This window comes from Motacilla alba, chromosome 19, assembly GCF_015832195.1.
Source record: "Motacilla alba alba isolate MOTALB_02 chromosome 19, Motacilla_alba_V1.0_pri, whole genome shotgun sequence".
NCBI lineage: Eukaryota > Metazoa > Chordata > Aves > Passeriformes > Motacillidae > Motacilla > Motacilla alba.
The window spans coordinates 3,625,535-3,646,805 of NC_052034.1; the positions used below are offsets into that span (position 1 = coordinate 3,625,535).

A 21,271-nucleotide genomic window follows, 5' to 3' on the forward strand; every position below is an offset into this window, starting at 1 on the left:
AGCCCTCTGGATGTCCTGGGCTTTTATTCAATCTGAAAGGGTTTTCTACATTTCAGACAAAATTTTATAACAAAAGCAAGTGCTCTGAAAAACTTTTTAAATGCCCAAACCGGTTCAATAACATGACTGTCAACTGGTCAGTACATGACTAAGCAGTAGTCTATAAATAGTGGGTGGTATTCTGTACATTGCAATAAATAATGAGGTAATTACACATTAGTACAAATTGCTTGGCACGAAGGAAACCACCTTTCCCTAGGAGATCTGCTGCACTTGCAGTGATGCCAGTGTGTTTCTAATCACCACCAGATGACAACTGCAACATGATCCTGAGCAATGGAAGACATATACATAAGGAGAACAATTAATGATATTTAACTGGGATTATCTGTACTCCACTAGCTTGCCAACCTGTGCAGGCTTTGAGCTTACTCAACGTGCCTCCTGTGTTTTGCAAGACTCCACGCTCTGCTGACTTGTTCTGTCATAAATCACAAGGCATTTGCTATCCATCAATAACCATTAACCAACTTGGTTTTTTCACAACGTAGAAAGACTTACATATTTTCCTCATTCCACTCCCCACAGGCAGCACACGATACTAAAAAGTCACAAGGAGCCCAAAAAAAAGTTCTAAGCGCATATGTTGATCACAAAACACCAAATCAGGTATAAACACTACTTTAAAGTCCATTTTACGGGCAAGCCCGCTGTGAGCGACCTTGGAATTGAGCAGGGCAGTGGTTGCCAATGCCTGCCAAGCCACAGCCCCAGGCTCCACAGGCACTGAGGGCTGTGCAAGTCCCCCTGGTGACCTGATTAACCAGCCCCCAGCCTGGTGATGGGCTGTGGGAGACTCCAGACAGACACGTGCCTCCCAGGCTGCTGCATCCAACACAGCCCTGATTTATGCTGCTGCTTTCAGTGGCTGGAATCACACAGAACTTCACTGCCTGGCCAGTGCTGCTGGTTTTGAGCAGGGGAGAGAAAAACAATCAGTTCTGAATCTCAGTGGAGGTCACCTCACACTGTGTTCCTCACCTGGGTGCCCAGTAAGAACTTCTCCATTTTCAGCTGTACTTTCCAGGCGTGAGGCATTAAACCATACAAATTGATAGAACTTGATAATTCTCCAAGTGCTTTACAATTAACAGCTATTTAACTCAAATCCTCTGAAACACATAATTAAGTTTAAGCTACAGCACAGGGAAGCAGAGAGAAATGAAACACCTCACCCAAGGTCACACTAAATCAGGATTAGGACCAGGGCTTGTACCCTGCTGTGCAGCTTTCCATGCATCACTTGCTGCCAGGGAGCACTCCCTGACTTCCCACTGGTGTCAAAAGCCAAAGTATCACTTTAATGAGATAAAAGTTGACCCCTTGAGATGATCTTCTGACACTTTAATCCCATTTTCAACACAACTAATGTTTCTCGCAGAAGCATCAGGCTTACTCCTCAGTTTTTCCACATCATGATCCATTTCTGATCTGAGCTCTCAGCACCTTCCATAGGGACATCCATAACCAGGAGAAAATGGACTATGGCATGGAGAAAAACATTTCCCAATCCTCCAAGGTGAAGCACACAGGATTGTTGCTCAGAAGTAACATCCAGGCAGCACAGCCAATGTAATTACACTGGTAGCAGGGTAAGGGGATGTAGGAGGCAAACATTTTATGGAATGAAGATTCAATACATTTACCTGCCTTCACATTCCATGGGCTCTGAGATAACACACATCACTGTAGTAAAGCACCAGCCTTGAATTTACATTTATTTTACTTGACCCTTAATTATACTAACAGTTCAAACACCTGCTTTCCCCAGTCCCAGAGCAGAGGAAAAATCTCACTTGGGACGTGACAACATTTGACTACATAAACATCTTTGAAAATGTTCTAATTTCTGCCTTGAATCTATTTTTTAAAACTGGAGTCAATACAAAATTATTTGCCTCTGGCCTTTGTCCCATTTGTGTCCCACAACCTGCCCTTTTCTTAATCCTTCCCTCCATCAACATATTAATATCCCAAAGGTTAATGCCATGGCCTTCTGCTGTTCCACAGTGGTTTTAACAGGGAATGTTCCATTTAGTACCTTATTCCTCAATTTTAATCCTGTCATCTCTTAAACAAACAACGATAAAACCACATTGTTTCCTTCAAGGTATTCAAAATTCCACGTCAGTAATTCACTGTTCCATAGTTTCAGCAGGTACCAAGCCTCCTGCACCATGGATGTAATTTAAGCACTGATCACCAAGTCATCCCACAAAGCATCTCAGCCATGTGAGACTAAAGCACGGAGACAGATGCAGCTTTGGTGTGATGTTTTTAAACAATGGATACCTTATTTGAATTGCAAGGGCAGGATAACTAACAAGAACTAAAAGAAAGCTATTCATAGCACGCTGCAATGTTCCAGTCATACATTTCAGAAAGGCAAACTGTTGCCTGCAGACAAGTTTGTCCTCTCACGAGGGATGTTAAAGCCCTCTCATTCCAGCTCCTGCTTTTGCAACAGATCAGCAATTTCGCTGTCCCGTGTCTGTCATCCCTAAATCCTCCTCAGAAAGGACAGTGCAACAAGAGATTACCAAAAAAAATTAAGGACTAACTACTCAAAGCCTCCCTGGAAGCAGAAGACAGAGGTGGTTCTGTCATTCTGGAATTCTGTCCTCACATGCCAGGATGTTTCAATAAAATTTCCCATCTGAACAGAACTCCTGAGCCTCAGACAGAAAACTCAGAGATGTTCTTGAGGGTTCCTTGAGGGAAAGGTCAGTATAAATCAAATGGGCTGGAAGCACTTAGCACCATGGCTAAGTAAAGGGAATATTAACAGCCCACACTTGTACAGCAAATAAAAAGAATTATTAAACTACCCCACACAATTTCACTGTGCTCTAGCACTTGTGGTTTAGCTGAAGTATGTCCTTCTTATAAATTCTGGCTTTCAGCTCATCCTCTGGCTGTGACTTCAGCAGATCCTGGACTCCAGAGCACTTCCTCAGGCTTTGCCAGGATGTGCTGAGGATCCAGAGCAGCCCCAGGAGCACTCGGTGACAGCCAGGCAAGGCAGGCAGGTACCCTGTGCTCAGCCTTGCCTGGGAAAGCTCCTGGCACCACTTTCAGTTTCTCAGTAACACAAACCTGGCTCACATGAGTATCTTAATTTCACCTGGTTTATGACACTGGTCTAGGACACCAAAACACAGCTGTCTAGTGCCATTTCAGGTGACCTTTAGGTATATTGAAAATACCTTCACTGCACTCTAAGATTTGGCAGCACCTACAGGAGACTTGTCCCTTGCTCCAGAGGCAAACAGAGCAACTGGGATGTCTGAAGACACCTGAAGTGCCAAGTTCAAGACATTGAACTGAACAGTCAGACTTCCTCCACAGATTTACAAACCAATGCTAGAAGGCAGGTAAGAGCAGCTTTTTTGTGCTACATTCAGAATTCCTCCAGTACTCTACCACCCTTTAGCAGATTTCCAGCTACACAATGAAAGATTTAACACAATGGATTAATATGGGATTCATGACATCATCGCTGTGAATTTAGTCACTGCCGAGTCACAAAAGATGGCATTAGCTGGGAGTCACCAACCACACTCTCTGTTGACTCACTGTGATAAACCAGCACATGTTACAGGGAGCCTGGATGTGTTTTCTGACTTCTTTTGTCAACTCAGAGGAAAGTTTTCAAGAACCTAATTAACTTGGTGTTTAAAATCCATTTTTCAAAAGCAGATAAGCCACTAAGACCTCAAAGCTGAAGTGAAAGCCCAGGGGACTTGGCAGATCCCTTTCACCCTGTCCCAGCATTGATCCTGAGATTGATACTGAGACTGATTAAGAGTCAGTGAGGGAGGGATGTCCTTTGGGAAATGGAGACTGTACAGCACAGAGGAAGGATTGCTGTACACTTGACTCCTTTAAAGTACTTTTTCATTGAAAGGTTTCAGTACACATCTGTTTTATTGAAATGCCCTATTTTCTCCTGCCTTTCCCCTCCTCTTTGTTTAAAGCAAATGAAACAGTTAAAAAAACAACTTCCCTGCTTAACAGAGATCTTCTGATATCCTAACTTACAGGAAACACACTGACACATTTCACGGTGGCATGAGGAAAAGCAAACATTGAGAAGCAGGGCAGATAGAACAGCAGCCCTTACCTGCACTGCCAGGCTACTTCATACAACACCTACAGAGACAAAATCCCTGCACATTCTGCCACACTGCTCAATCCCCCTATCCCTAAACCTCTGGGAATGGCAGGACAGCTTGGTAACAAATACTGAAGGGATGCACTCAAGTAAATCAAGCCATGAGGAAGATTTGAATCAGTCCTGAGAGCTTCTTGGGAGCTGAAATGTGAGTGGGACTGGATGCAAAAGGCTGGATTTTCAAAGAGATGCAGGTGGCAAGAGACACCACCCAGCACCTACTGATATCTTCAAAACTGCTTGAGCACTTTGGAACTTCATATTTGAGAGTGAAATGTCTGAAATTTCTGCTCCACCACCAGCTTAGGCAAAAGTCAGGATAAAGAATGACACTATTGTACAGTGCAAAGTTATCACAGCTCGATCTGCTTGGTACACAAAGGGAATGAGCTGAACGAGTTCCATTCTTCCAAGACAGCAGCACTGGATACTCCTTTGAATAATCCTCAAAAACTCAGAGGAGCACACCATTTTCCATCTCTTTCAGCGTAGTCCTACAGAAAGACAGTGCTCTCTGCTACCTGGTCTTTGTGCAGCAGCAAACAAAGCAAAGCAAGGCTTGGCCAGTCGTGGTTCTTCGGAATTAATCAGTCTGTTTGCAGAGTGTTAGTCACAGAGCCAACACCTTCACAGGTCAGCAGCTCCTTGGGAAGGTTCACTTGTACTCCACCTAGCTTTACCAAAAGACAAGGAGATGGCTCCAGAAGAACAAATGTGGTTTTGATAATCCAGCACTAATTATATATAGAAGCTTCTGCTCCAATAAGGCCTTTTACTCACTTAGCAAACGCAGACTAGGAGTAATTAAAACATTAGCTTTTTTTCTGAATCATTTAATGGCCTGCTGGACTGTCTGGCCTCCCTGACTGCATTGTCTGTGGAACAGGCACAGCATGCAACAGGAGGAAAGAGCTAAAAGGCTTAATGTAAAGATTTTGATCTATGTAATGATCGTGGAGAGTGTAGGAAAGCAACCCATTTGAGATGGAGGATAAGAGTAAGACCAAAGAGAAATAGAAATTATAAAGTACTAAGGAACCAAAGTACTAAGGATGTCTGTACTGAAAAAGCTACACTAGGAAAGAAAAAGCAGCCATAAGCATCTTGATCTGAGTAATTCCTAATTTAAGACTAGAGACCCCTAACATTTGAGCTGAACACTTGGTAAAGGCTGGCTGGTTTTTTTAGTTATAAATACTAGTCTAGAGATGTGGAGTGCAAAAAGCACCCAAGAACAGGCATTTTTGGTAACCTAAAGACAAAGTCATGACACAGCTACTTGCCAGTGGTTTAAATCTGCAGATGAACTATTGGTAGGACATTCTTTTCAAGGGTGGCCACCAGCAGGGACTCTCCCATGGCAGAAATGTAACCCAATAGTAGAGACGACCTTATAGTTGAAGCATCATCATTTAGTTCAAATTATAGCATCCAAACAAGTACTAAGAATCCAGAAAAGGCCTCAGTAAGTTTTATAGTGGTTTTAAAAGAAAAAAATGTCTGCTGCACCATTAAGGAATGATCACACACATTTTAATTTCAGCTTGTTGGGTTCACCTGATGAATAGCTCTGTTGTTTTCTCCTTGCAGTTAAAGTCATATTTAATTCTTCCAGAAAAGTGTTAAAATTAAAATAGAAAAAGAGCAACTCTACTCAGTATCTGGTGGTTCCAAGCACAGCACAGCCACAAGAACTGAATTTCAAGTTCACTTTGTCACAGCTCAATTCTATTACAGTGGAAACAAGGTCGCATTCAGAAGGTAAATGAGAGGAGATCTGATCAAAACCCTGCTCACAAAGTCTCATTGTGAATTTCAGCTGACTTTTTCTGCTCTTTATGGGCCTGTTCACAGACAATTCCTCTCTGAATAACAGGAAAAGTAGTTAAAATCTCTTTACCCTGAGAGACTTGCCAGTGTCCAACAAAAGAGTCCCTCTAAACATTTTTGATGTTGTTTACTTCGATTTCCTGAAAGTTTTTAAAATGAAAATGGAAACTCAAGCTTGGATATCCCTGCTTTGAGTAAAAGTACAAAAGTACAGAAGTACAAAAGCAGTGCAGGCTCTACTGTAAGAGGCCACTTTTGCTCCCAAATCTCAGGAGCAAAGATCCATCAGGAAAGTGAACTGGCTGAGCTGAGAGACAAGAACTGCTCTGTGCACGCCCACTCTTTGCTCCCACAAACACAAACTTCTCTTTCTAATCTAAGAGTCAAGGAGCTCCACTGCTCCACAAGGCTCTGGCACAAAGAAAATCACGAGGTGCCCCAAAAAGAGGGGCACAAACCCCATGGAATTACCAGCACTGGCGCAGGTCACAAGTGGGGTGGAATCTAGCTGCTTTGGATTTCTGGAGTACCCAGCAACCTGGCATAACAAACACTGAGCCATCCAAAGCAAATGTTCAGGGAAACTCTATATCCTACACTTGCTGGAATATCCCTATGGTAAACTCAACACTACTTTTTTTGGAACTGTTAATACCACTGGGCTTGCCAAAAACTTTAGTCACCTCCAAGTTATACCCCTTGTCTAGCCCCCACAAAAGAATGACTAAAACTTTCAATGTGTAGCATTATCTCAAAATTAATCTGGTGAAAGTTACAGAAATAGAGAATTCTCCCTTTTTAAAATGAAGTACCCCGGCTTTTTATGTGCATTTGTAACCATCACAGCTCATTATTTAAAAAAAATACATAATTTTTATATTCCTTAAGGGGGGTTTGACTTTATACACTTGTGACATAAGCACATCAAAATTACTGGGATTTCTGTGTACTATGACACTTCCTGATTTTGTTTGTTCTGGAACATTTTCTGCCTATGCACCTGTAAAAACAAGATAGGATCAGGTATAATCATCTCATACCTACAGCTAAAACAATTTTAAGCCAACCTCTATTCTGGTAGTTTTTTAGACAACTCTAAAAAAAAAATCCATAAATATGAATTTTTCTGTGAAGAGGGACAAAATCACTGCTGTTTCACTGAAATGAGGGATTTTTTGTTTGATCTGGTTGGTAAGTCTGGAGTTTCCTTTGTTTCCCTACCTGTTAGATCTGAGGCTTCTGCTTTCCAGAAGGTTTTTAGCAACTGCTGCGGGGAACATGCTTGGACTCAATAACACATCCCCCAGAATGTGCTGCTCAGAAAAAGCAGGGATTTGCTTCAAGATAAAGCAAAGAAATAATCCATCAACTCCTATGGCTCTACTAGGAATATTCCTGAGATAAATGACCACTAGCTGCACTAAGAATCCCAGAGTTTTCCTTGATTCTAGCTTGCAGACAAGGAGATAATTCTCCTCAGCTCAGAAAGCAGCTTCCCAGCTAATCTAGCCCAGAAGTCCTTCACTCAGCCATTGCTGGGTTAACAGTGGTGATAAAACAGCTGTACTTCCATTTCTGGAAAATACAATTATAATGGATAAAATACCAGTGCTGAGTGTTTGGAGTAGTACAGGAAATTAAAAAGCAAACAAAACTAACCAACCCTAAATCTGCCCATACCAACTCACTTTACAGTGGCTGTCAGTAGATGTGCTCCTCCATGCACAGTGGTTGTCACAACTGAATGTGATCTCTGGCTCAAATTCATGAAGGACTTTCCTAAAATCTCCTCGTCCAAGAATCCAGTTGGAAGGAACAGTGAGAACCCTGCTCCTTCCAGACAAGTCAGGGGCTGTGGATCACTCCTCTAAGCATCAAAATCTATCTGATCTCTCTTCACAAGCACAAAGGATAACCAAACATTCTAGGAGGGGAAATGCTTAATACCTGACATTTTCACAATTAGCAGGGTAATTTATTCAGCCTGTCTGACTGTTCAGGAGGCCATGCTATGGACTGAACCATGGAACTGACAGAGATACCTGCACGGGGCTTTACCAGCCTCTGCTTTCTTTGTAAAGGTGGATCCTGCTCTAATTCCTTGTCCTTGCCACTGAGGGAGCAGAGCCATCACAGAGGAAAAGAAGCCAAAAATGCCTCTAACAAGCAGTGCTGTGGAGTGCTCTGGGTCAGGAATCCATGATCCCAACCCTTCAGTTCAGGAATGCTGCCCCACACTCGGTCAAAACAACTTCTTTCCTCATGAATTCCCAAACCCTGCTAATCCAGAAAGACGGGGAGGGAGAGGGATCACAAATGGAAACATGAAAGGAGCTTCCTCTTCCTTCCCTAAAAGGGCAGAACTTAAAAGCTAGAAGCTTATTTTTTAAAATTGTTTGCTTAATGCTTAATAACCAGTTTGCATTGCACTGGTGTTACAACTGCCTTTTGTTTACTGAAATGTGATGGCCACATAATAAACCCAGTTTTATTGTCATTTCCAGCCTGCTTCTGTGAGGGGGTGGGGAAAGGACTCCAATTTAGTCTCCAGAGCTCATCCAGAGCTTTAGCTCAGCCCAGCACAGAGCTAAGGGAGCTGGAACAGCCAATACTGGGAGCTGGGCTAAAATCACCAGAACTATCAACACAGGATGAGACACATCAGGAAAAGAAGTGAGACAGAAGGGGAGAGGAGAAAGCTCATAACATAATGAGATATTTATCTATAAAACATTGCCCACTTCAAAGCAGGAAGAGCTTTAACTCTTTGCTTAAAAAAAAAAAAAAAAAAAAAGAAAAAGCTTTTAATTAAAAGATCAGTCAAAGATTTTCCACAGTCAAGCAGCCTCAAAGAAACTATGTGTGGAGGAGGCTGAGAGTAATTCTTAACATGATTAGTCCATTCTTCAAACTCAACAAGGTTTTATGAAAGCATTTCTGAAGATCTAGAAGATAAGGATTGTGGAAATATCCTCAGCCCCTCAAAGAGGGGCTTTTCCCTTCTGTCATCTCCATCCTGACCAGCTTTTGCTCTGGAAAAGCCTGGAAAAACACATTCAGAGCTCTGTGCCTCCCACCTCGTGGTAAAATAGACTGTAATCCTAGGACTCATGGCTTTGGGTTAACCAAAGTTACTGCCATGGACTTTAGGAGGCCTGCCTTGAAATATTTCTGTGCATTGCTCTAGCCAGCTGAAAACAGGCTGTACTGAGCACACAGCCTTCCATCAGACAAAGGTCTAAAAGCCTTTGAAGGTTTAAGTGAATTGCACCACTTTTCTGGAACACTCTTGCCATGCAAGGAATGTTTCCAGACTGGGATGGACATGACACCACCACCTTATCCCCTCCCAGCATTACAGCTGACACCACACGCTCTGCAGAACAAGCCTTTGAACCACTTCCCTTTGGTCAAAGAATTTTAAAATGCTTTTTCTTTTCTGAAAAAAAAAAAACAAACCAGAATTTTGACAATTTAGCCTTAAATAAGAAAAAGGCAACATGTTTCTCTACAGGCTGCAATTTAGCAACTATTTCACAGTATTGCAGAGACAACACCAAGGCTATTGCACTCTGGAGGAGCTTTCCCAGCAGAGAATACCAGTCCTGGAATGACTCCTGTTCATGGAATCTCCTCCCCTCTTACCAGCTGTTAATTATGACTAATGAACCTCATGCTGAGTTGGTTCTGCTCTGCACAAGCACAGGGAATTACCTCTGTTTTATTTCAGGAATCACAAGCATTTTTGTCTGTGAGAGTAAGTATTCAGTTCTACTTTTGAAGGTCTTTCCTGTATTGCAGAGAACTCAGATCCTGCCAACAAATTTATCATTATCCACACCCTTGTGGAAACAACCCCTGTAAAAGGATTATATGAGTATAATTATTTGGTATCACAAGGATTTCTACATCTTCAGTATAAATGCTGCAATGGCAAAATGCAGAAGACCTTTAGGGTGTGAAAAATACAAAAGACTATCCTCCAGATGCAGGGAAGAAGCCATCTTTGCATTCTACATATTTCAGACTAATTAAAACAGATTTTTATCCTTAAGTATAAGATGTGATTTCTTAATTCAGTTGAGAAATAAAGTCATCCAACATAAGTAAAAATATGTCAGAGGATTAACTGCACCCTGTCCCTAAAGCCATTTTCATTCCATACATTAATACATATGATTTCACTGAAGTTGCTGGTGAAATTCTTGCCTGAGCAGCAATGATTTTTAACACTTAGCACCAAAGCATCCATCAGCACAGGAATGTGAGAGGAACATAACTCTGCCCATGGGATGTGGACATATTTGCTTTGCTCCTAACATTTTTCCTAAGCAACTGAATAAATTCCAACCAAGATACAAAGCCTACAGAGCTGGTAACAAATGGAAAATATATGTCCCTGTTTCAGCCAACACATCCCTTACACATGCTCAAACTGAACCCTGCAAACTCACGTTAGCCCTGTGCTTTCCCAAGAGTGCATTTTTCCAGTGATGAATATAAAATTTGCCTGTAAGAACTTCAAATGTAAATTTTGCTGCTGATAAAAATACAGAGCTTGTTAGCTGTGTGCTCCAGAGCCTGATGAAAAGGGCAGGAAGCTGCAGCTCTGATGTAATTTATAGCCTGAGAGAACCAACCCATGATCACACAGCACACAAGGGCAGAGTGCTCTGCCTCAGAACATGCAATCCATACCTATTGATGCTTGTGGAAAAACATCTCATGAAATATAATAGATGGAACATTCCAAAGAGATCTGTGAACACATGCCTGCTTTGGATTACAGGAAGAAAAAAGTTGATGCATGGAAAATCTAACAGAGTCTATTACCATCATCAGAGATCTCAGTTTTAGATCATCTTCAATCATCATGCTCAAATTGCTTGGATGTACAGAATGAGACAGTAATAGAAAATAATGAAAGTATCAAATATTTGTCTATCTTCTACTGTCAGTCTGTGAGAATCACAGAAAAATCAAATTAACTTCTCCTCGAGCAATGCAGTACAAACAAAATCAGAGAAGTACTCTTGCCTCAGTTTTACAATCTCGTGTTGTTTTGAAAGCTACATTCCCTGTGGAAATCAGATTTTATGAAGAGTGAATTAGTAAAATTGGGGAGGAATTGAAAAGAGAAAAAAACAAGACAGATTACTTTGCTGAAATACGGGTAGAAGGTCCAGAACACAGGACTGCTTCCAAACACACTCGTCAGTACCTCCAGGGCTCTGGCAACTCTCAGTGGGAAGACCAAGGGGCAATACGTGCTCACATTTCTTTGGCCAGCTTTACAACTTCAAGATCTTGAGGAGCCAAACATATCCCAAACAAAAAGAAGCAAACTTCTCTTTCTCCAGCATTGTTCCCCTCTCCTTCCACCCATCTCCCTCTTTCAAGTAATTTAATGCTGTGTCAGAACCAACACAATCACAACCATCCCCTGGCTGTTTCCTTGTCACTCCGCAGCTGTCAAGCACATTAACTAAACTAATAAAAACATCATCAAGAAAATTAGCTTTTACATTTACTATCATATTAGATCTACCAGTGGTAGGTCCTAAAACACCACCAGCACTGGGGCAGAAGCACAATGCAGAGCTCTGGACCCACAGGACAGGTTCTTGCTGACCAGCTCATTCAGCAGGATTCCCAGAAGCTCCCTGCCTTCATCCAAAAATGGCTTTGTTTTGCTGATGGAAATTAATCTCACACAAAATGCATAAACCACATCCTGCTGCCTGCCATGCCCTAAAAGTACTTCTTGTAAAAGCAGTCATCCTGCCCATGGAGAAAGCACTCCCACTCAGCACATCCTCCCAGCCAGGGCAGAAAACTGCTGGGAAGGCCCTGTAGAGTAGGAGAGCTTATTGATGATCTTTTCCACTAATTTAGCCTTCATTAGCCTTTCAACTTGGAATCAGGGGACCTCAGATTATCACTGAGCACTGCCTCAGATAATTCCAGAGGTAGATTACTCACACTCATGACTAAATTCCTCTGAGAGGTCAGTCCAGACTGTGACAGTGGTTGCTCCCATTTCACTGGCCGGGGAGCAGAGGGGACACTGCCACTGACTGATGTGTTTGTCAGTCCTTCTGAAATGATTTCATCATGTCAGTCCTGTCAAGTCACCTCACGAGACCAATCAACAGAGCTGGCCCTCACCTCACTTGAAGAAAAGCTTAAGTCAAGTAAAAATTACTCTCCAGGGGAAAATAAAGTTCTTCAATACCAGTTTAATCAGCAGTGTGTTACTACTCTGAAAAATGAGAGCATTTGTAAACCCCCCCATGCAAGAATGACTTGTGGGAGGAAGAGGTGACTAAGGAATTAAACTATCCAGTGGAGAGCAAATTGTGGTTTGTTGGCTCCACTGGGAACAAAAGGTCTGTGGCTCCCTGCCCGAGCTCCAAGAGGACATGACTTGCAGTCGGTATTTCCATGAAAGCTGTTATGTGATTCATTAGCTTTGCTGGCCCCTCTCTCCTCCCTCCCTTCCCCCCACACCATCATTAAACTCATCTGGTCTCTCGAGCTCTTGCTTGGCAGAAATGGTGCTCTGACATCCAACAGAGTTAAAATGAACGGCTCCCATGTTTGGGAGAAAAAAGAGGGAGACTAAAGAGAGCCCCCAGAAACGATCTGACTACACACCCTGAAAATAAAGACCAGAAATAACAAGAACACATATTTCCACAAAAGCATTTATCTTGAAAGTCTCCTATGTTTTACACTGAAAAATCCCTTCCTTGAACTCAAATGAAGCCACCCCTGGGCCAGGACAAAACAGACATAAGAAAACAGATCAATACTGACTCAGTGCACGCACTGACACTTGATATCTCATCCAAGCCATGTAAGCATGTTTTACAAATAAACACAATCCCAAAAAAAGCCTAACCCTTGGATAACCCCACCCGTCACCTTGTTCCAACAAGAGAAGTTAACATTTCCCATTCAAGCGATTCTTTCAGGGAAGTTTTTGTGGGTATTGAGTCATTTTCTCCCACCTCTTCCCAAAGATATTCATCATCCATCACCTGCAGATGTTTAGAGGATAAACAACCCCCCCATCACCGTGTCAACCAGTGTCAAAGAACATCAGTGCTCCTGTTCAGAAATAACAGGAGGCCTCCCTGTTTGCAAGGCAAACTATGTTTAAAAGGCTTTCTCCCAATACATACCGTGCACTGGATAATTCTGGATTCTTCCATCCAGCTCCCAGGAAATGTTCCAGCTATTCCACAGGTGCTCTGGCCTCTGTTTGTATACACTGCTTCCTTTAGCTCAGCTAGCCAATTTCAAAAGCAGAAAACTAATTCTGCTGACGAACTGCTGCAATATTCATCGTCTTTCACATGATTTTCTGTACTAATTTATAGGTGTTTTCATTCTAAAACCTCCACTGGTTTCAAAAATCTGAATATTCAGAGCACTGGGAAAACCAATGACTTGCAAGGAGCAGAGTTTTGGCAAAGAAGCAATGCAAACTTGGGTCACACACCACAAAGTTCTCACAAATTATTGTAAAAGCAGTTTAAAGTAAGTTTTAAATTAAGAAGCTAGGAAAAGCCTATAGAATTTAATGTTATTACAAGCAATCCTCTCAAATCCTTGTTAGACACTCTTAGGAAGATGGAGATTAATTTGAGATGATACTGGGCTGTCAGACTCTTGTCTTCTGTTCAAAACATTCCCATCAGACACCAGCAGTGGATTTTCTTTCCTGTCTTCTCCTCACCACAGTCCCTTGCTCAGTCAGTCCCAGTTCTTTGATTCTCCTCTATTAATGTGTTAACCTTCAACTGCTCAGCTTGGAGGCAATAATTTCCTTCCTGTTCCTGGACAGCACTGCCCAGCCCACCCAGAATTTACACTTAATAGGAAAACCATTAAAGTACATACTACTCTCATAAATATGTGAAAATAAGTATTTTACTTGAAATGATAACCTGTATCATAATTGGATCAGATTTTTAAAGACTTCAGTGCCCACTGACACCAAGAGGAGGAACAAAGCTGCTCCCAGTACCCCAAGATGGTAAGTTTGGGGTGAAAGACTTAGAGATGAGCCATAAGATGTCCATAAAGTTTCCTAAGAAGGTGGACAAACAAGATGACCCTGAATGTCATGCTCAGGGAAACAGGTCAAATGGCTTGTCTGTCCCTAAAGCTGGCCCATGAGCTAGATCAACAAATCAACCCATTCCTGGGGTTTAGTCTGGTCATTCCAAAACACAAGCTTACAAGTACCACAGTTGTTCAAGATGTTGGTGCTCCTGAATGAGAGCTGAATTAAGTTCACTCAAGCAGAAACAGAACTCAGAGATACTACGACGTATCACATTCTGATGTGAGAAGCAGGTTTTTGCATCCTAGCTGTCAAAAACACAAACTCTGAGCTCCAAAGCCAGAGCTCTCACACACAATAAAGACTATGTTGTCAGCAGGAATGTTCCTGACTCTTTTTCATGGTTAAACATTGGAGTTCTGAACACACAGTTCAATACAAAACACTGGTTTGCAGTTCTACTCATACCTTATGAACAGGGAGGACTTTCAAACAAGACCTAGTACAGCCTACACTTAAAAACTGAGGAGAGTTTAAAAATTGCTTAGGTGCAACAAAAGTATAACTCTTTCCTCTTCAATAAAAAAATAAATCAAGCGAAAACAAAGGATGAAAGAGATTTTTCAAACCCACAAGGGGTCTGCACACTCATTTATCATCCGTGTTAACAGCAATAAGCTGTTCAAAATGGTCCTGCGAAATCAGTCTGCTTGCTCCAACTGATCAGAAGTCAGCCGTGTGTCTCCCCGGGCCATTATCCAGCCCTCCCTTAGTTTATTAGCAGTACTACCCCTCCTAAATGGCACTTTTAGCTCCAGAAGAACTTCGCCGGCTGGCAGTGGCCAGCGGATTTCAGGGGCTGGGGATGTAGGCAGCCACATTCTCCAGCCTAAAGTTTAACTTTCCCTTAGGGCAGCATTTCTTCTGGTGACTGGGCACTGGCAGCTTTTGTGTTCTTCATTAGCCCGGTGATTAACATAGTGCTAGAGAGTTCTCTCTACACCTCGCTGCTGTTCCAGCACTCGCTGGCAGATCTGCTGTGAGATCCCCGAGCAGCAATGCAGCCCTGGCTAACAACTCTAGAGATCAGGTACATTTGTATTCGCTCTTAGAACAATACCCACACATCGACCCGAAGTCACAGAAACCCCTGCTCAGGCAATAACAACTTTAATGGGATTTTGTGAATGAAATTCCCATGGCAACAGCAAGAAACAGAGTGCTAGGAAATACAACCGGATTGAGGTTTTATGTGTGTTAGAGGGTTCTAAATTCGGAAAGAAACAAGCAGCTGAGAATAGTGGACCTACGGGTTTCCCCCCCTCACTCAGCATTTGAGAAACAAGCAAAATAAACCAGAAGGCAAGCGAAGCAGCACTACAGCATCAGGAACAAATTAGCAGCAGTGCTGGTGTACGGTGCAGACATTTGGCATACGGGGAATGCGATCTACCTGATACCAGCTCTCAGCTTTCTATGAAATCTGCTCCTGATTAACATGCAGAGCACCACACTTCTGAAAGGACAATGGTGGGAGACCTTCCACAAAGGCATCATTTTAAATTCTAAGGCCTGGAAAATTTCAGGCCTCAGGCCACGAACAATGGTGAAGGCTAACACAGCCAAGCTGCAGATGCTGACAAGTTCCACGTACATCACTACATGGGCTTTGTAACTTTTTAGCTGCATCATGCAGACTATGCCAAGAAAAAGAAAAAAAATCTGTCAGCGAACAGGGTCCCACCCTTGCAGGCATTCAGCTCCAAAGGATTCCTTTCAGAAAAGCTCCCGTAAGGACGGTGCTGTGATCTCAGGTACGAAACAGCACATATACAAGGCGAACGGCAGCAGTGTCCCCGGCACGTTGGAAGCCACCAGCACTCGCTGTGACCCAGCCCCGTGCGGGCTCAGCCCCCGAGAACACAACGCCATCCCCGCGGCGCCGCCGCCCGCCGCTCGCACACACCTTGCTCGTGCTCCTCCGCTCTGCCCGGCTGGTTGCCCATCTCCTCTGGCCGCCCGGCTCCTCCCGAGCCCCCTCAGGCCGCCGGTGCCCCGCTCATGCCCGGCGCGGGCGCGGAGCCGCCTCTGGCCGCGGCCGGCTCGGGCAGCTCCGGCGGGGAGCGGCAGGCAGCGCGCTCAGAGCTGCTGGCGGCCGAGCCGCGCTGCGGCCCCGCCGAGGCGGCTGCGGCGCCGCCTCCTCCCTCATCCAGCCCCGCTCCCGGCCGGGCTGGGCGGCTGCGAGCGGGGCAGCGCCGGGGGACACCCAGCGGCCGCCGCGGGAGCTGCAGCTCCGGCCGGCCCGCGGGCTCCGAGAGGGAGCGATGCTGCAGCGCCGCCTCAGCGGAGCCTCCCCGCCTGAAACAGCCACGGAGGACAGGGGGAACAGCAGAGAGCCCGACCCGGGCGGTACAGCACGGTGTCTGTAAGCTAAACGCTGAAACGCGCCTGGGGGCGGAGGAGGGCAGAGGGACCCGCAGCCGAGACCTGAGCAGCCTGATGTCTCCGAAGCAAAGCCAACGTTAATTGTTCCCCAGTTCCCTCACCCAAAGCACGCTTATCATGGAGCAAACAGACCCTGCCTACAGATCTAACTCCACTGCTGAGCACAGCACTGACATGTCTGGGCAAGGGCAGCTCCAAACCATCACAAAAACGAGGGGACACAATTTCAGGAATGCTCAGCATCTTGTGAAAACATGGATACCCGAGGGATGCTGAAATGGAGACCGGACTCCTCTGAAAACCTGACCATGACTGTGAGCATGAGCCCATTCTGACAAGTCCCATCCATCAGATCTGTTCTGATATCCTCTGGGGCTGTTCCTGGGTCAGCCGAGCACCCCCAGCTGCTCTCAGCCTCCACTGGTGCTGCGAACAGCACAGCAGGCTCACATCCCGATTATATTTAACAATACCCAGCATTCAATGAATACAATTAAAATCTATTTCTCTTTATGGAGGTAAGGATGTGGTACTTTATTCCTAATAGTCTATTATAGTGATTTCCAAATTTCCCCTTATGCAAATAGAACAACAATCAAACCTGACAGCACAAACTGGAGCAGATTTCACACCATACCTCTATCATCAATATTTTTGCCTGTGACTGGCACTGCAAGAGCAGCTGCATAGGACAGGCCCACCCAGAGGCTCACCAACAGCACGTCTTTCCAAAAAATCGAAATGCTCCGCACTCGTGGAGCCCTGATGTCCATGGGAAACAAGGATACTGAATGACTCCAGTGATCAGTTTCCATCATGTGGATAATTAACAGAATCCTCTTGAGTCTAGGTTTCAACAAGAGGGTTAAAAACAAATTCAGAAATAATAAACTAGTGTGTCTCCTAGGCTCAAAACAGCCTGAAAATAAAACATGGAGAATTAATCTATCTAGTTGTGAATCCACCACTTCAGATAAAGTATCTGGAGACCATTCAGTATGACAGAAGCAGAACTTTGCTAATATTTCAGTACAATAGGATGAGTTCATTGTCAGTTTTCAGCTTTCCATTGTTCTTCCTCTGACACTTTACAGATGAAGTGAAAAGTTTTCATACAGCTGTCTGTATCTGGATGACATTAAAAAACTCCTGTCTACTTCTATCTCATGACATGTCAAACACAAAACACTTTGTTTAATGAATGAGCCATCAAAAAGGAATCAGTGACAGTACATTCTTTCTCTGAAAGTCATCTCATGATCTCTTAAGCCTTGTATCTTACCATGGAGGTACTCAGCCTGCCCTTTCCAAGGCACAGATGCAAACATCCTCCAACTGCTGCTGAAATACATCTCCCACAGAGATTTTCTTCCATTATAGACCAAAGAGTGACTTCTGCTTCCCTTCAACAGGACTCACCTGAGGGGCTGCATTAGCTGTGAGAGTCTGTTGGGCTGATAAATCCTGAAGCTGAGCATTTATTACTTCTTCCCCTGCTTTCTATTTCTGTAATCACAAAAGGGAATAGTGTAACAAGGTCCCAGTGCAGCGTTGGTGCAAGCCTGGAGCAATTACAAAATGTAATCACTGACTCAGAGCAAACACACCTGAAATCTGAGCACTGCAGAAGAGTCAGGACTGGAAGAACCAATCTGTTCTTTTTGACAGTGGCACGAAATGTAAGTCAGAACATCCTAACACCATGATAGGGAGAATGATGTCAGGCCAAGACTTCTAGCCCAGGTCCAAAATGAAAGGTAAAGCACAAATGTTTAGATACAGCTACAGCCTGAGCAGAAGGTATAGATAAGAGACTACTGTTTATGGAGCTTGCAGCTCAAGCTGAGGAAAAAGGAGGAACAGCAAGCATGACATGGGGACCAGGTAACAAATCACAACAGATGCATGGCTTAATCTTTAGGCAACTGTTTGTTATCTGAACATTTTACATTCCTTTCCCTTCCTCTTCAGTAATAAAGGTATAAAAATAAATGAATGCATTTCAGGTCTACAAAGCAGATTAGCTGGTCTCTTCCTAAGCATGAAGCTTGACTCATTCCCTTGATCTTTGTAGAACTACCAATAAAACTTCACAAACACTCCTTTCCTATATAGTGAGAATGGGAATTAATTATTGAAGGTGTGATGTACATAATTCTTTCAACTCCCTAGTCAAATGACAGGACTTGCTTGCCAGGCATAACTTTGCATCCTACTCACAACACAGCAAACGAATGAAAGTAATTTCTGTTCAAATTGTAATCCATGCTCATGGGAACGAGTGTGAAGATGCCACCAAATCTCAGATTTGCAGTGGCCAGGCAGTCTCTCCAGAAGGCTGAGGTCTAAAGGAGTTACAGATACTGATGCTGGACTAAACTGCAAGGGCCTTAAGTGTGGACATCATGAACAGCAGAGTTCACACTATCACACTCTCTTCTTCCATTAAAGCTGAAGACTTTATGAGAACCAAGTACATAAGTAGAAGGGAAAATAAATCTTCAGAATCTGTGTATCATTTCCAGTAGTGGAGCCCAAAGATTTAGGAATATAACATCTAGAGCTGAACCCCAGATGAACAAAAGCTTTTTTTAACCATGCTAGAAACAATTTTTTTTTTTTTGTAGTGAAGATACTTGGTGAGGTCACAGATCATGGCACAGAACCACAGCCTTCCAGGAACCCATCTGAGATGGAGCTGTCAATTCCTCCCCTCTTGCTCTACAGTATTAAAATCTAATGTAAGCCAAAAGCTGCTGGGGAAAAAAAAAAATCAGTAGGAAAAAAAATACTACAAGGAATGCCAAGCCCTCCCCTGATCTGCATACTTGTCAGACCAGGCCAGCTTTTCGTTCCTTTCCTTCTCCCTCCCATTCTTTAAGTGCAAACACAATGGCCCTCTGCCAAGGCATTCTGGCTGCAATAGATTTAGGCCCAGAGAATTTGTGTTAAGGATCATTTCTCTTCAAACCAGCTGAAGGAAAGCTGATAATTAACCTAGGGCAGGTAGTCAGAGCAGGGTTCTGTTGACTTTGCTGAACAACTTCAGTAAAGAAGCCTGAAAAGAAATGAAAACAAGCTGGGAGATGCTAGATTTGTGCTATTCCTGGAGCATCCAGGCATGCTCCCCTCTCTGTTTAGGTGTCTCTAGGAAGGCTTTTGGGGTCACAACAGTTCTCTTACTGCTGTAATGAATCCTCCCTATACGTGTTAATTGGCCTTGAGCCAATTAACTGTCAACAGTGTAATGAGTTAAGCCATCGCAGCCCCCAAGACTCAGCATTTCAGTATCCCTACCACACACCGAGCCCTCTGAACTGGCTCAGGTCCCAGAGGGGCTCACGTGTGCCAACAAAGTCATTCTCAGGGCAGCACCCAGAGAAAAGGGTCTCTTTCACAGGTGGTTTTAACAAGAAGCTGAATGCAGAATCTCAGAATGTGTTAACAGAGATTCAGCACAGGAAATGTAAATTCTGCAGTAGATTAGGACAGCAAGAAAGCTTGGAAAAGGTACATTCTGCAGTGTTGTCAGCAGAAGTTAATTCCTACTTGTTTAATAATGCAAGATGACTGCAGCCAGCCTGTGAATGCCTCTCAAAAAGCCTGTTATCCATAACAGGATCAGGTATCAGAAATCCTACCAGGCAGCCCCTAAATGCGTTGGTCTCACTACACTGCCAGTTATCAAAGAGGAAAAAGATGCCTGGAGAACAGTCATGTGAATCAGCCCCCACTCCCAGCCATTCCAGGATGCACAACTGTCCATGCTTACAGAGGGAAAGAGCAAAGCTTCAAAGAACATGAAAAACAACACGGCAATAAATATAATACAAGAATATTTTCAGCAAGGGCATCAGCAATCAACAACTGTATTTGCAGGCTGTGCCAAGAACAGAAATCCTTGTAAGAAGCAGTAAGAGAAACTTGACAAAGAGCAGCCATAACCTAAATCTGGAATGCCAAATCTGATCTGCCTCAAATCTTGAGCTTTCCCTTCAGAGGACAGCGGGTGAAATCCTCTAAACTGGTGCTGAAACTCAGTCTGACTACTTGACACCTGGGGAAATCCCACTCAGAGGAAACATTTTGCTAAGCAATGCCAGGGAGGTTCAGGTTCATATTTGTAGCAGTATGTTAAACATCCTTGCAGATATTTATAGGTGTGTGTAGATGTCAATATGCATATCCAGCTGCATGCAGAGCTCTGGATGTGACTGCAGACACATTTCCACTGCTTTGCATGCTAAATTCCTGCAGCACTTATTGCCAGTTTGAATGACAGCCTGACAAAGCAATATCTTGAGTCTTCCTTTCCTTTTTATACCACTTTTGGAGTTAGAATCTCTTTGTAAGAAAGAATAATTATGCAAGAGCTGTGTGTTGTACCTGGAAGGGGGAGGAAAATGCAAGTGGCTTTCCAGATGAGGTTTTGAAGCGTGTTTAGAGCTCCTGGGAAAGCCCAGATGAGCTCAGGCACTTGGTTGCAGTGGAGCCTGGTGGAACAGAACATACCGATCTCATTAGTGTCCCTCACACTTGGCACTATCGTTCACAAGAGAAACGAGACAGTAACGAGCCTGAATGCAAAGTGCAGCAACCTCTCCCAAACCTATAGCAGTGCTTTGATGTGACAGATCACAAAAAGCAGGCGCTGTCAAAAGCTGATGTATGGCAGAGTAAAAGGGTCC

The 21,271-nt window shown here is 43.6% G+C and overlaps 1 protein-coding gene across 5 annotated transcripts in view; it reads right to left on the bottom strand.

Annotated features, from left to right (window-relative positions):
* The window catches only part of SPECC1 (sperm antigen with calponin homology and coiled-coil domains 1), an 87,489-nt gene that overhangs the window by 38,812 nt on the left and 27,406 nt on the right, over window positions 1–21,271 (bottom strand). Inside the window, exon 1 of one of the 5 annotated variants that reach the window (XM_038157763.1) lies at window positions 16,105–16,382. The exons of the other annotated variants lie outside the window; for them this stretch is intronic. Coding sequence (XP_038013691.1) covers window positions 16,105–16,144 — 40 coding nt within the window. The 5' untranslated portion in view covers window positions 16,145–16,382. Of the gene's footprint in view, window positions 1–16,104; window positions 16,383–21,271 lie in introns of those variants that run through there. 5 annotated transcript variants of the gene reach the window in all.